The 14161-nt window shown below is 37.1% G+C and overlaps 3 protein-coding genes across 3 annotated transcripts; 2 read left to right on the top strand and 1 right to left on the bottom strand.

Moving 5' to 3' along the window:
* Positions 1-4404: 4404 nt before the first annotated feature.
* GCK72_015073 (uncharacterized protein) lies at positions 4405-7889 on the bottom strand (the record flags this gene model as incomplete). The annotated part of the gene is made up of 6 exons (XM_003108463.2): positions 4405-4479; positions 4542-4644; positions 6357-6439; positions 6524-6598; positions 6739-6867; positions 7698-7889. 6 exons carry the CDS (start codon positions 7887-7889, stop codon positions 4405-4407), a joined length of 657 nt encoding a protein of 218 aa, XP_003108511.2.
* Positions 7570-8240, top strand: GCK72_015072 (uncharacterized protein; the record flags this gene model as incomplete). Its single annotated transcript, XM_053730611.1, has 3 exons — positions 7570-7636; positions 8034-8118; positions 8168-8240. 3 exons carry the CDS (start codon positions 7570-7572, stop codon positions 8238-8240), a joined length of 225 nt encoding a protein of 74 aa, XP_053585383.1.
* Positions 8241-9640: 1400 nt separating this feature from the next.
* On the top strand, positions 9641-13998 carry GCK72_015071 (uncharacterized protein; the record flags this gene model as incomplete). Its single annotated transcript, XM_053730610.1, has 11 exons — positions 9641-9771; positions 9817-10081; positions 10124-10349; positions 10397-10643; positions 10689-10855; positions 10904-11128; positions 11174-11286; positions 11339-11465; positions 13341-13452; positions 13500-13710; positions 13756-13998. 11 exons carry the CDS (start codon positions 9641-9643, stop codon positions 13996-13998), a joined length of 2067 nt encoding a protein of 688 aa, XP_053585382.1.
* Positions 13999-14161: the final 163 nt, after the last annotated feature.

Genomic DNA, 14161 nt, shown 5'->3' with positions numbered 1-14161 from the left:
CCAACTAAAACTAGTAAGACACCACAAAACTATTTCGAATGACGACTGAATTTCTATAATGTTACGTAATCCTCTTGTGATGACAAGAAGAGTCTCTCGATTAGGTTTCATTCAAAAAATTTGCATAAGTACATGCAAATGGACATGGCTAGGTACTTGGCATTGTTGTTAACAGGATTAGTTGAATAGTCAAAGAGAGAAGAACTTGATGATGTGAATAGTGGACTGTATGGACTGGAGTTATTGTCTGGAACTTTCTGAGGACATCTGGAATGACAGAGCCACAGAAAAAGAAAAGTTATGAGAGCTTTCTCTCTATGCATCCAGAAATGAGTAACCGGAGAGAAAGTTGTAATTGAATCCCGAATGAATCGAAGGACAACAATATGGTGGTGGCAACGGAAGTTAGTCATATTCACTCGGAATATACAATCATATATTCAAATTCGGCAAGAGAGAGAGGTGTCATTTGATATATAGAATGAGAAACGGTGAAAAATATATGTATATGGATCGGGGAGGCAGGGAGCGAATGCGCAAGAATCAACGGGAAGTCGACGGATCATGCGGGAAGAAGGGAAAGAAAACGGAGGAGAAGATGGCAGATTGAGAAGAAGAAAAAGAGAGGAGAAAACATAAATCAGGTATGCTAATAAAAGATGAATACATAGATAATTGACACTAAATGTTCGTTAATGTGTGTCTTTCTCTTTTTTGTTAGATCTTTTTTCCGGAAGAGTCTTTGATGTCTGTCTGTCGGTGTGGAGGTCAGTCAGGATGTAAATTGATATTTCTTGTTCGGATTACTACTTTTCACCAGATTGGAAATGCACTGACTGGCAACGGGCCGGGCCCGGCCGATTTGAGAATTTTCACCTCCATGGCCCGGTCGGCCCGGGTCACAGTTCAAAAATTTGAATTTGAATTTTTTCATTTTTTTTGCAAAAAAGTAGAATTTTCGATTATTTTTTTACATATCGATAAAACTCAAGCGCACATAGGATTTTTGACTATTTTTGTAAGGTTTTGTGAAAAAATTGTGCACATTTTTTAACTTCGGACCGACCGGGCCGGGCCGGACCGATATTTTTCAAGTCTGGAAAAGCATTGAGTTCTATCTGTGTGTAAGTTCGCCCAGATGTCCCATTTTTGGATGACGACTGTTTGAGAGAAATACTTCGAAGTTTTGAATTTCCACTTTCTGTGCTTCTAGTTTTCCTCTGTCTGTGTGTGCTGGTGTCCGGATGTCTTGACTCTATTAAAGTTTTCTATCCTTGTTCCGTTAGATGTGTGTCGGTTTGTCCGAGAGTAATTTCGAAGAGATTCTGTTGTTCTGAGTTAAAGTACAAATGTTCAAAATCAGACTTTTTGAAACCGTCCAAGTTTGTTTAAATTTACTGTTTTGAGACTTCATAGAAAATATATTCATTTTTCTGGTTTCAGAGGTCTTTTGATCGAGTTGTTTCGGTTTCGATCCTGAGAATTCGCATGTCTCGAGTTCTGTATTCCTAGAAAAAATTCTCATTCCCCCTTCCCATGTCCAAATTTTTGTTGCATACCGAAATTAGTTTTCTGCCCTCTGAACCTTTCAATTTCTGCAAAACCAACAAAAAAGAGAAACCAAAAACTCAAAATAACTGCATACAACTACACTAATAAAACATGAATACCAACATAATTGACACCTCCCAATGACAACATTTACTATCAGTTCACTATGACTGACCAATAACTGGTCTCTCCCCCATTTCCTTTTCCTTTCATGTATTGTTATGAGTGTGAACCAAAGAAAGGAGAAAATGGAAAAAGTTATTTGGAAGAGAAAGGGGTGAAAGGCGTGTGATTTGGATGGAAAGTGACACATTGGATTAGTTATTATTGCTTTGAATAATAGTATAATGAAATCGAAACGTTTTCAATGTGATGCCTTTTCGTATTGGAATCGTTTGAAGGGGGTGAAAATGGATTGGGGGAATTCGACGTCGACTTAGAATCTCATCGTCTAGACGATGATAATTACTGGACAGATTAGAATATAAGAAAAGATAATTGTCAAATCAAAAGTATTTTTCATTTAAAGTTTTCATAGTCGGGACCTTGAAAGTTTAGTTTAAACTTGTATTAGATAGGAATTTCTCTTTTACAGTCCGACATGTTGCTCCATGCCTTGTCACCTTTATACTCTGAATCTACCCTCAGCAAACTTCTCTTCCTGGTAAAAAAGTCCAAAATCTGAATATTTTTTTCGTAGATCCAAGTAACTTTCGCAAAATACGTGCATCAGGTGTGGGAAGAAAAAAACAAAACGAAACAAGTTCTGAAGAAACGTATGGTGGGACACTTATATTTATTTTTGTTTTGTGTTGGTTTTTTGGTTGATTTGAGCAGTAGTTTTGTTTTGATTTTCTTTGGATACGCAGATTTGGCGTGATACAATGCAGTGCAAAAGTATACGAGCTTTGGGCGTTTTCAGTTGAAATTATCCACTACAAAAATGAAGTTCTACCTTGTTCTGTAGGATCCTTTAAAAACCAACAGGGAAAAAACCTACAGGTTGTGACAATCAGAATTACCATGACACACAAAGTTGGACAATTTCAACTGAAATTTTATTTTAACCCTTATCCTCTGATCGTTTTGATATTTTCAAAAGTTGCCAAATAACTTGACGTCTTGGTTACTGTAGGATTATGACCACTGTGACAACTCTGCAGATCAAGCCAACATGTTACAGAACTTTGTTTTCATTCCGAACACCTCAAAGATGATTCCGATTCTTAGTACACTACTAAATTGTTTATTCCAACAATCTGATCTACTCACAAATAGATTATCTCAGATGATCTACATCTGATCCCCTTCTTTTTTATTCCAACAAACTTCATTCTAAAATAACATCGGAGTTCCTGTCATCCGGAAATAGTACAGGTATATCTCCTACGCGTAAGCAGTTACGTAACCTTTCTTGTTCCTAGAAAATATTGAAATTCAATTTTCTTTTTGCTATTTCCTCTTGTAGTAATTTTTGAGCTATTGTTCCGGAGATCAAAAATTACGTATTTTCAAATTTATCACACATCTTGAGAACTACTATTTCACTGTTCCATATCATTCCTCTATGTTCGACTCCCCAGAAAATTTCTATACCGCATCCAAAAACCCGTTGAAAAGTCAATGAAAATATCCACAACACCTTTGATTAAATAACTTCATTTATTATTCCTTTAATATATGTACAACTTTTCTTATTTACTTGTTATATCATATACAACTTTTACGTATTATATAGAAAACAATCACCTGGAGACAAAAACGGAAAGCGAGTCTTATCCATGAAAAACGAGGAAAAGATGTATAGCAAAATGTTCTGTTTCTGTTGAAAGATATTTATAAGAAGATCAGCTGAAAATCTTGACAAATTCTTCGTAGTCGATCTCTCCGTTTCCTAAAAACGATAATGGGGTTCAGAGATGAGTGTTAAAAAAGTAAAAAAAAAAAACAAATTTTTGTTAATTTCTTGTGGGAAGTCTGTCGCTACATATGTTACTGTTTGTCCAGATTTCCCACATCACAGAGAGTTTTTTGTTCATAATGTTGTACTTTACTTTTTTGGAATTTTTGTAGTTATACGGTAGCTGTTTCTTGCTAAAATTGATAAAAACTTCAGGATAATACTTCAGGAGCAATTGACAATAGTTGGACAATATCTGGCTAAATCATTGGTAAAAATTTGACAAGCTAATGGGTATTCCATTCTTATTTTGATGAATTTCCCACCAAAAAGTTTCTCTGACGGTGTCTGTCTGTCTGTAAAACCATTTGTCCAGATATTTAAATCAACTCGAAAATGATGAAACCGGACAATTTTATCATTCCGTGGTGAGAAGTATGTAAAATTCAAAAATTTGTACCAGTAGTATTTTTCCTGACAAGCCCACTCCATTCCCCAGAATTTGAGCCAAAAATCTTCAGAAAATACCGAGAAATAAGAAAGTTACAGAATTTCGAAAATTTCCGAAAATACCGAAATGTTTCAAACTACCGTAACCCACTTCGTTAGTGCTCAAATTTTTAAATTCTTATACTTTCAGGTTCAGCTCGCCGTAAGCTTTCAGAAAAGTATAATCATGACTAAATTCTGCGAAAATTCGAAAAAGCTCGCTCTCGCTAAATGTTCCATTGAAAGTTATCCCCCCGTGTTAAACTATGAGAATCGTGCGAAACAAGTTTATTTTTTCAGTTCCCTCAAACCGTTTGATCAGATTACTATACTTTCTTTCCAAAACTTAATCTCGAAATCCACGCTCTTTTCTTCAGGGATATACCTCTACTACATTACATCAATCCACTTTCAGAACTTCCTTCACCACGTCATTCACTTGTCCCCCTGATCCCTTTTTTAATTCACTTACCATCACAATCCACCTCATTCATCATTTCCTCCACTTCGGACTCATCGAAACACATGCCCATGTTAATCTGAAACAGACATTGATGATCATTTGAGTCCCTCTGGAGATGACAAGTCTAACCACACATACCATGAACAACTTGAACTCATTCGCAGTGATGACTCCATTTCCGTCGCGATCGAAGATTTTGAATGCCTCGCGAATCATTTCCGAGTCGGTTTCCTTCATGATTCTGGAAATGAATCAGAATTTTGTGTTGACATCTGTTTGGATAAGCGGTTTATGGGGCCGTTGGGAATTCAACCTGGCACCGTGCCAGCCTAGCACCCACTAATAATATTTACACCTTCTCCTTCTTGGCACCAAAAGTTCGTTTTCTAATTGTCGAATTCCCAAACGGACACCCCCATCCGTTCCCCTTTTCATGCGTATCCTTTTCTCAAAAGTACTTCAAAAAAAGTTTGCGTCACCTCCTAATTCTCTTTACTCTTTTTTACGATTGCTCATAAAAAAGTTCAATGAGCCGGAGGGGGTGAAACCAGAAATAGTTTTGTTTTCAAACATTTTGTATAATTTATTCTTTTCTCATCCCCATAACGCTTGAATTAATCTATCTCAGGTGACGTTTCTTGTGAGTGTGAAAACGTTTTGCATATCTTTTGAAACATTCATGAGATTCGAGTAAAGAGGTAGGAGTTAAGAGGAAGTTTTCTATTCTAGGTGTTTTATGTTGCAAAGAGAGAAGCTTTCGAGTGAGCAGGTCAAACAACGAAGTCACAGGTTTTTTTCTAGCCAGGTGACATCTGCCATATCTGGTCTCGTATTGACAAAAATTGTGTGAAAACATCCGGAGACCTAAATCTGTCTTCCAGATATATCTTCCAGATCTGTCTTCCAGATATGTCTTCCAGATCTGTCTTCCAGATATTTCCTCAGGAGTTTACTCAACTTTTCGCGGCTCATGTGGCTTCTTACTCACTCAGTACGGGTTCTAAGACACTAAAATTCCATAAATTTTTATCTAGAATGCTATTGAGATGACATATTCTATGAGCATCCCCTTATTGGACGTGACCTATATCATCGGAAAGCTGAGACAATGCTGATTCCAAATATATATATATATTCAGTTTTTGCCCTCAAGGCCTGGTGTTCAAGAAAAACAAGATCAAATTTTCGAAAAATGACAAATTATTGCCAAAACTGACAATTTTTTGTGATTTTTTTTTGCAATTTTCACGTGTTAAAAAGGTAATAATTCTCTATGTTTCCGAACTTTGACTTTATTTCTCTCGAATAGCAGGCATCGAGGGCAAAAACTGAATAGATTTTCGGAATAACCGTTTTCTCAGCTTTCCGATGATATAGGTCACGTCTCATAATTCCACGGTCACCTTGCCTAGTAAGACCGTAGTTTCGAAACCATTCATTTTGCAAAAAAGTCTTGTTCAGGAATCCCAAACTGTTGGATCTTAACCACCCAACAGACAGGTGACCTTCGAATTTTCAGTCCCTATTTTTTGCATCAAGTTTCAAAGTGTCCCAGTTTTGAAGCGTCCTCAAGAATTTCTTCCTTATTACCTGCTATTCAGGTTCCGGTCAATCCGTTCAATCTTTCCTTCTCCGTTTTTCTATTCCATAGTTCCCCATCATTAATCCCCCTTTCCCTTTTTCAATTTATTTCTGTTTCAAAATCTTCTCCAAATGACGTTTCTCCCCTTTCCTACCAACCACTATGTCACTCATTTTCATTTATTCTCAACTCCTCACAACAACTACTACTACTATCCAAGAACCCCCTCTTCAGACAGCACTTCTCAGCTTCTGTTGCCTAGAAATTGGACGCCGCCCCCTTTTTTTTTCATGCGCCTTTTCTCGTATTTCTATTCGTTTGGGGATATAAAAAGAGAGGGGAGAGTTATATATACTTTCATTCTCACTTACCTTTTCATCATAACACAAAACTCTGGGAACTCGACTTGACCGTTTCCATCAAGGTCGACGTCATGGATGATTTCCATCATTTGCTGAAATTAATGAGTTTCTACAGTAATCTTGACAAGCCTTATCATCTTTCAGTGTACAGTAATCTACAATACAGTAGCCCTTACTTGTTCCGTCGGATTCTGTCCCAGAGCTCTCATCGCAACACCCAGTTCCTTGATCGAAATTGTGCCGTTTCCGTCCTGAAAAATGACACTCATTAATATTGTTTCTTGTTCTCGGTGACTCATATATGTTTCCTTGTTTTCTTTTCTTTTTCTGACAGACCGCTCATCATATGAATGTCTGAATAGTTTTGTTAGAATTTAAGAATCATTCTTACCTTGTCAAAAAGCTGAAATGCTTCTTTGAACTCGTAAATTTCCTCTTCTGTCAGTTGGGAAATCACCAGTTTCGACTCTTCGAACACCTCTTGGAGGGTTCTGGTTCGCATAACCGACATGATGACACGCTGGAAAAGTCATAAAGATTAGGAGACATAAGGTAATAAAAAATAGTTTTTTTTTTGAAAAAGGTTTTAATCTCAAAAAAACTTGATAGGATCTCCTCCTCACCACCACAAAACAAAATTTCACTCTTGACTGTATCAATTTCTCTCCCTTTTTTCCCAATTCCGAAAAGCTCTTTTCATCTTTTTCGCTCCGTTTCGTCCGCCTTTTTGCTCATCTTACCCCCCGAGCATTGCGATTTGTTCAAGAGGTTCTCTGTCTGCGATCTCCTCGAATCGTATACTATTTCCGTGTGCAATGGGCATTGGTCTGATCAATCGTCATTTCAAATAAAAAGAGAATCCCCTCACAAGTTGACGGTTCTTGTAAGAGTTCAGAGATATTCGAGGAGGTACTGAACCAATAATAGCTGCGGCTGCTGGATGAGTAGATGGCACGTGACCATCACGTGAACTTTCAGAAGAGATTACTGTAGCACCATGGTCCATCGGGACCCATCTCTGATTCCAAAAAGATTACGAAAACAAAATTGTGACCGAGTTCCCCAAGGATACACCTGACGTCGTAAAACTATTGTTGTCTTTCTTTCGCATTTAATCCGTTTCACGTTGTATACACTCTCAAATTGAATGGAATTGTAAATGGACATTGAGGTTTCAAGGAGAAGTATTTTCAGATTTGGATTAACTCGTCGTCGAACAACAATGCTCTTCCGACTGATCACTCTGTTCTTTGTCCTTATGGGCATTGCCACTGCATGGACTGTCGATGGTGAGTAATGAGAAAAGGAAGGTTCAATACAGTAGATTCCTAACCAAAAATAAAGACTTACCGTATTTCTCGACATGGTTGCTTCGAATGAAAGCCAGAAACTCTTTGGAATCTTTGGAAATCCATGAGTAATGTTGAATTTTATAGTCTCCGGTACAGTAGGATGTTGACTTTTATGTCCTTTCGTCGAGGCGACACGAAAACATTTAGCTGATAGCTCGATTTTTCGATCCGACACGAAAATATTTGACATGATGAGAGCTGATTAGATGAGTGAAATGTCCTTTCGATTGAAAACACGGGTGGTGAAATTTCTTAGGTTGAGAGGGGGTTATATAGGTTCTAAGATGTCCCACAATACCATAAATATTCCCACGGTCAAGTGTCGACTTTGCAGGCGTTGAAGCTCAATTGCCCGAGCACCAATACTCGCGTGGTCACGAGGCAAACTTCTTCAGGCAACGACTTCTTTCGGCTTTCAGGTAAGTGGACGTTTTCAGAGACGAGTTAATTAATTATCAGATATTTCAGAAGCATCGACCCACAGGTCTCGGAGAGTACACTGAATCGATTCACACGATTCGTTCGGGAGGAAAATGAGTAAAAAGAATAAAATCGCCTTTTTATTCTATGTATTATCTGATCTCTCCTAATTGATAAGATCTCTCCAACCTTGTGTGATTTAATGAAGTGAAATGAGCTGTTTTCAGACTTTTTCAGATTTTTTCTATCAGAACTGCGTTCCACCTTTCCCGGTCTTAAAAAACTTCAATATGTCATCAATGTCCAATGAGAGATCAAACATTGTGTTTGACCCTCTCTAGAAATTCTTCCAGATCACAATACAACGTACTAAATTAAATCTGTGTTAACGTATGACTTATTCGAAGAAATTAAATTAGAAGAATCAAGTTAGTTCCTCTGGTTTTGCACAAAAAACTGGGTGGCTTTTTTGAGCTCAGAGAACAGGAAGCGATATGTCAGGGGATTATCAGAGAGATATATTATCGAAATAAAAAATGTCGGAACTTTTTTATTTCGATAATAAGACGGTTGAAATTTCAAAAGTTCAGAAACTTGAAGAAAAATTTCAAAAATTCAAAAATATTTGGACCACCCCAATTTTGACAGAGCAGATTTATTAAAATATAAAAACTGGATAGCAGATTTTCCAAGTTGAAAATTCTGGACCAATATTGAAGATCTGAAAAAAGAAAAATTTTCACGTGAAGTTTATTTTGGAGCAGATTTTTCAATTTGAGAAATCTGGACAGAAAAAAATTGTTATTTTTGCCGTGAGTTCCAACTCATCCATTTTTCGTGGTTTTCAAGTAGAAATTTAAACTGTAAATTCTGGATTGGGCGGTATGTTGAAAAGGTGAAAAAATATAAACTTCTGAAATTTAAAATATCTCATTCAACACATAGCTGCAAATATTATTATGACACGATGCAAACCCAGAAGGACCAACTATAAATTCGAGAATTTTGTCAAAGCAGGTTGTGAAAGAGCACCACCTTAGACACCCGGATACAACTTTCAGCATTTTGATTTTGCAATGGATCATACCATCCCTGCAAACCTCCCCCAATTTCCGATTGATTGCCAAACAAATCCTTTTTGGCATGTCTTGTTTGAACAGCTTTTTACAAAAAATACCAAGAGTTCAACCTAGAGAAATTCTGAAATGCTGGTTACCTGGAAACGATTTGTAACAAGAAGGTCTCAAGTACGTACTAGCTTTTCATTCAAAATGCAAGCTCTTTTCTGGTGAAGCGAGCCCACAATTTATGAACGAAGAGTCGTTTACATTGTGTATTGTTCCCTTTTTCTCGTCCACGTCTGCCTTGTTTCACCTGTGTTTGTGCAGCATGGTATGAACGCATCAGTGTCAGATTATAGTTTTACAAGTTTCATTTTCCAATTTTTGCAAGTTTATTGACTCGGATTTCTCTCATCCCACACAATTCTAGGGTTTCAATTTCAGTTTTTTCTTCAGGTTAATGGAGCCACCGAAGCCAAAACCATCCAAACGATTAGACCTGCAGGGCATCCGTGCTCTTGCTATTATTGTGGTACTTGGATTCCATTTTTACCCAGAATTCTGTCCAAATGGATATCTCGGAGTCGATCAGTAAGTTTCTTCGTTCCCTTGAACATACATAGCATATTATTCCAGATTCTTTGTTCTCTCTGGATTCTTGATGTGTATGTTACTAAAAAGAGCTGAAAATCAATCGCCTTGTTCCCTGGTCAGCTTGTTTTATTCAAAACGATTCAAGAGAATTTTGCCTTTGTACCTACTTATAATCTTCATTGCCATGATTTGTCTTTACAATTTCTTCCCGGACACGGCCATTGAAACTAATCAAGAATCTGCTATTCACGCACTGCTTTTTGTCTCAAATAGGCCGAAAACAGTACAAGAAGATTATTTTCAATTGGTAAGTAAAATCAGATCGACCTCAAAACTTTCATATTTACAGTTATCCATCGCTGTTGACATCTTCACTCATACATGGTCTTTATCCGTGGAAATTCAATTTTACTTCTTGGTTCCATTCATTTTTATGATTGCAACAAAGATTCCGGAAAAGTTCCGATATGGATACTATGGAATCATCGGGTTCATTTCATTTGTACATTTCTATTCATCTCCAGCTACAGTAGCCTTCAACAGTGTCTTTGCGAGGATTTGGCAGTTTTTGATAGGTGAGTTTTTTCATAAAGATTCAAAGAGATTCTAGCAAAAATTACAGGAATGGTAGTATATCTTCTTGGTATCTCAAAATCCCAATTCCAATACCAAGTTCTCATTAACGAAGAAGAAGGGGAACCAGAGTGCAAACAGTTACTCGGAGATGAAGAGAGCCAAGAAGTGGAATGTTGTCCGAATGAGAGATTTTCAATGTTTCTGAAATACTCACAGCCAGCTGCATTTGTTTCTTTGATCTGTTTGATTTGTATCAACTTGTTCCCTTTGACATTGCCGGCTACGGTGGTCAGGTGAGTTAGATTGTGATTGTTGGACTTTCAATTTCTTTTCTACAGACCGCTTGTCACAATGGGAACTGGCTTTCTCATGCTGATCTCCGAAGATAATTTGATCTTGTCAAACAAAGTTTTGACCTACATCGGAGATATCTCATATTCTTTATATCTCATTCATTGGCCTATCTATGCATATTGGAAACTCACATGTGATGGAAACAAATACTGTTAGAGCACAAGGTCTCGTGACTCTCTTCTTATTTAATTTATTTCAGTATTGATCTCTGCTCTTGCTTCATCTGTAATTCTTGCCATCATCACTTACGAAACATATGAGAAATGGTATCTGAAACTGTCTTCAACGAGTATTGGACTCATTGTTGTCGTTTTGTTTTTCTTAAATGTTGTTGTCATCAACAAAGATGAAATCACGGATCATATTGATAGCATGGAAAGGAACTTCTCGAGTCTGGATAATGTGACGGATGATATGACAGTTGGTAAGGACATAATTAAAAAAATAGAGTTTTAACAGTAAATTCCAGACGACGCGGAACGTCTGAACCACAGATGGAGTGTCAATGACAATAGAAATCTCTTTGATCCAACATGTGTTTACGAGAATCCAAAGACGCCACTTGGATGGTGCAGGCATACGGTAAAAGATTGAATGATATTAGTAATTCTGAAAAAAATAAATAACGATTCAGGGTCTCTCCAAAACCGGGAAGTACAAATTTGCTACAATTGGTAACAGTTGGACTGCGAACCACGCCAGAATGTTCTATCAGGAATGCTCATCTAAAGCAAAGAGTATTATGCAAGGATCGGCATTCGGTAAGTGGAATCATCACAGTAGTTTTTTCTTATCGAGTTTTTTTGGCTCTTTATGATTTAACGGGGGTTTTAAGAATTAACGGGGGTTTTAAAAATAGACGGGGGTTTTAAGAATAGACGGGGGTTTTAAGAATAGACGGGGGTTTTGAGAATAAACGGGGGTTTTTGACAAGTTCTATTTACTTGTACTAAGAAAATCCCAAAATGGTCAGAAATGACTACACTCCCTCCAGAATACATTTTTTTCATAAGCTTTTCCAATTTTTTTGGTTTTTTTTATTTTTTTTCTGCATTTTCTTATTTACTTATCTATTTTGTACGTCGCATTGTTTTTTGATCAGAGAAGTGTAATAATTGATCTCCTTCTTCTTTTGCTCTACATTTGAAATCGACGAAACGGCGATGTTTCGGGCGAAATATAATCGGGATCATATGGTAGATCGTCCAACTGTTTGGGTTTTTGGATTGCTGGAAAGGAAGACTAATATGGTAGATTCGATAACCCTGCTGCCCATAATCAGACATAATCTGAAACCTGGTATGATTTCTGAAAAAATAAGAGATTTTTGCAAGAACAACGATTATCAGCGATGGCTGGGCCGCATACAGAAGAATATCCCAGATTCCTAGCAGTGTGAATTTCCAGAACGTTTCGGTAAATTTTACCAAAAATTACCGGTTAATTACCGGTAAATAGAATGAAATTAATACTTTTGGATTTATTTCTACGTGTGAAAAATTCCAAATATTTTTACACGTCATCTGACCTTTCACGTGCCCTGTTTAATTTATCGCCGGAATTTACCGGTAAATCTCCCTAGTGACTCGACTTCTTCTGGGTCGGTGCCCGACTCAGAAGCTTCAGTCTTAGCTCTATTAACCTTTTTCCTAGTAAATCTGGAAGCTCACCAATTTCTAGCAGATGTCTTTGGAGGGATTCCGCGATATGGGGAGCGTGGACCGGTCGGGACTTGAGGTCGAAGTGCCTTTTGACTATAATTTGGAGTAGAAGGAATATAATGTTCTAGAAACAAAGTATAATCACTACAGTTTTTCTTTAAAACTTTGCGTTTTCACTTCAAAACTTTTTTTTTTGAAATTTACAACCTCTTATATCATAATTGCGGGAGATTTTTTTCTTTTGATTATTTCTCGAGTCCTACAAGTGTTGCCTGTTGCTGGTGGGCCGGATTTTTTTCCTTTCTTAGAGACTTCCATCCTTTTTGAAGGTGACCAACATCGTACTGATGCTGATGGAATGTCAAGACGTTTTTCAATGTTCGCGCTCTTCATTCCCTCCTTGAACAAAGCCCCTATCGCTGATAATCGTTGTTCTTGCAAAAATCTCTTATTTTTTCAGAAATCATACCAGGTTTCAGATTATGTCTGATTATGGGCAGCAGGGTTATCGAATCTACCATATTAGTCTTCCTTTCCAGCAATCCAAAAACCCAAACAGTTGGACGATCTACCATATGATCCCGATTATATTTCGCCCGAAACATCGCCGTTTCGTCGATTTCAAATGTAGAGCAAAAGAAGAAGGAGATCAATTATTACACTTCTCTGATCAAAAAACAATGCGACGTACAAAATAGATAAGTAAATAAGAAAATGCAGAAAAAAAATTTAAAAAAACCAAAAAAATTGGAAAAGCTTATGAAAAAAATGTATTCTGGAGGGAGTGTAGTCATTTCTGACCATTTTGGGATTTTCTTAGTACAAGTAAATAGAACTTGTCAAAAACCCCCGTTTATTCTCAAAACCCCCGTCTATTCTTTAAACCCCCGTCTATTCTTAAAACCCCCGTCTATTTTTAAAACCCCCGTTAATTCTTAAAACCCCCGTTAAATCATAAAGAGCCGTTTTTTTCAGGATGTGAGCCACTCTACCCCAGTGCTCAGAGTAAAATGTGTAAAGCAAATTTCACCGATTTCGAAGAACGAATTCGTAAAGAAAAACCAGATTACGCATTTATATTCACCAGGTAATCATTTGAAAATAGTTCAAATGGAAACCTTAATTTTTCGTCAGATACATGTCAATCGGAGCACCATGGCCAGACAAAGTAAAAAGTTACAAGGATGATCCAATTTATCAAACGATGAAAGAACAAATGCTGAAGTTCATCTCAAATATAAAATACAAACTGTATATTCTTGATGCTCTTCCACGTATCAATCGAGGAGCCATTTCGAAAATTGCTCCATTGATAAAAAATGAGACCGATCCAGTCATCATAGATGTGAGCTAGTGATAATAACACACAAACCATTATCAATTTGTTCAGAACATGCTCGTGAGGCCTCATGAATACGAAATGGCACGAAAACGGCATGCCCAGCTGGTGAAAGACTGTAAAGGAAAGTGCGTAATGGTGGACTACGTACCAGAATTCTACAATGAAGAAACCAAAACATTCCGATATTTCGATGAAAGAGGTTTCTCGTATTGGACAACTCCTTCACATTTGTCTCCTCATGGTATTGAACATATCAGACATCTTTGGACTGATATTTGTAAAAAGTTGTAGTTTTTTTAAACTGTTACGTTGTACTGCTCATTTATATTGTTTGAAACAAATCAGGTGTCAATAATTGAATTAATAAATGATTTTCGCGCAGCATGGTTCTTAAAGATATCTTATATGAGTTCGACAAATTCGTGATTACAAGGCAACATGCAATCGGATTATT

The sequence above is a fragment of the Caenorhabditis remanei genome, chromosome IV, assembly GCF_010183535.1.
Source record: "Caenorhabditis remanei strain PX506 chromosome IV, whole genome shotgun sequence".
In the NCBI taxonomy this organism is placed as follows: Eukaryota; Metazoa; Nematoda; class Chromadorea; order Rhabditida; family Rhabditidae; genus Caenorhabditis; species Caenorhabditis remanei.
Note: the sequence above shows the minus strand (reverse complement) of the source record. Positions and strands in the feature narration are given on the sequence as shown.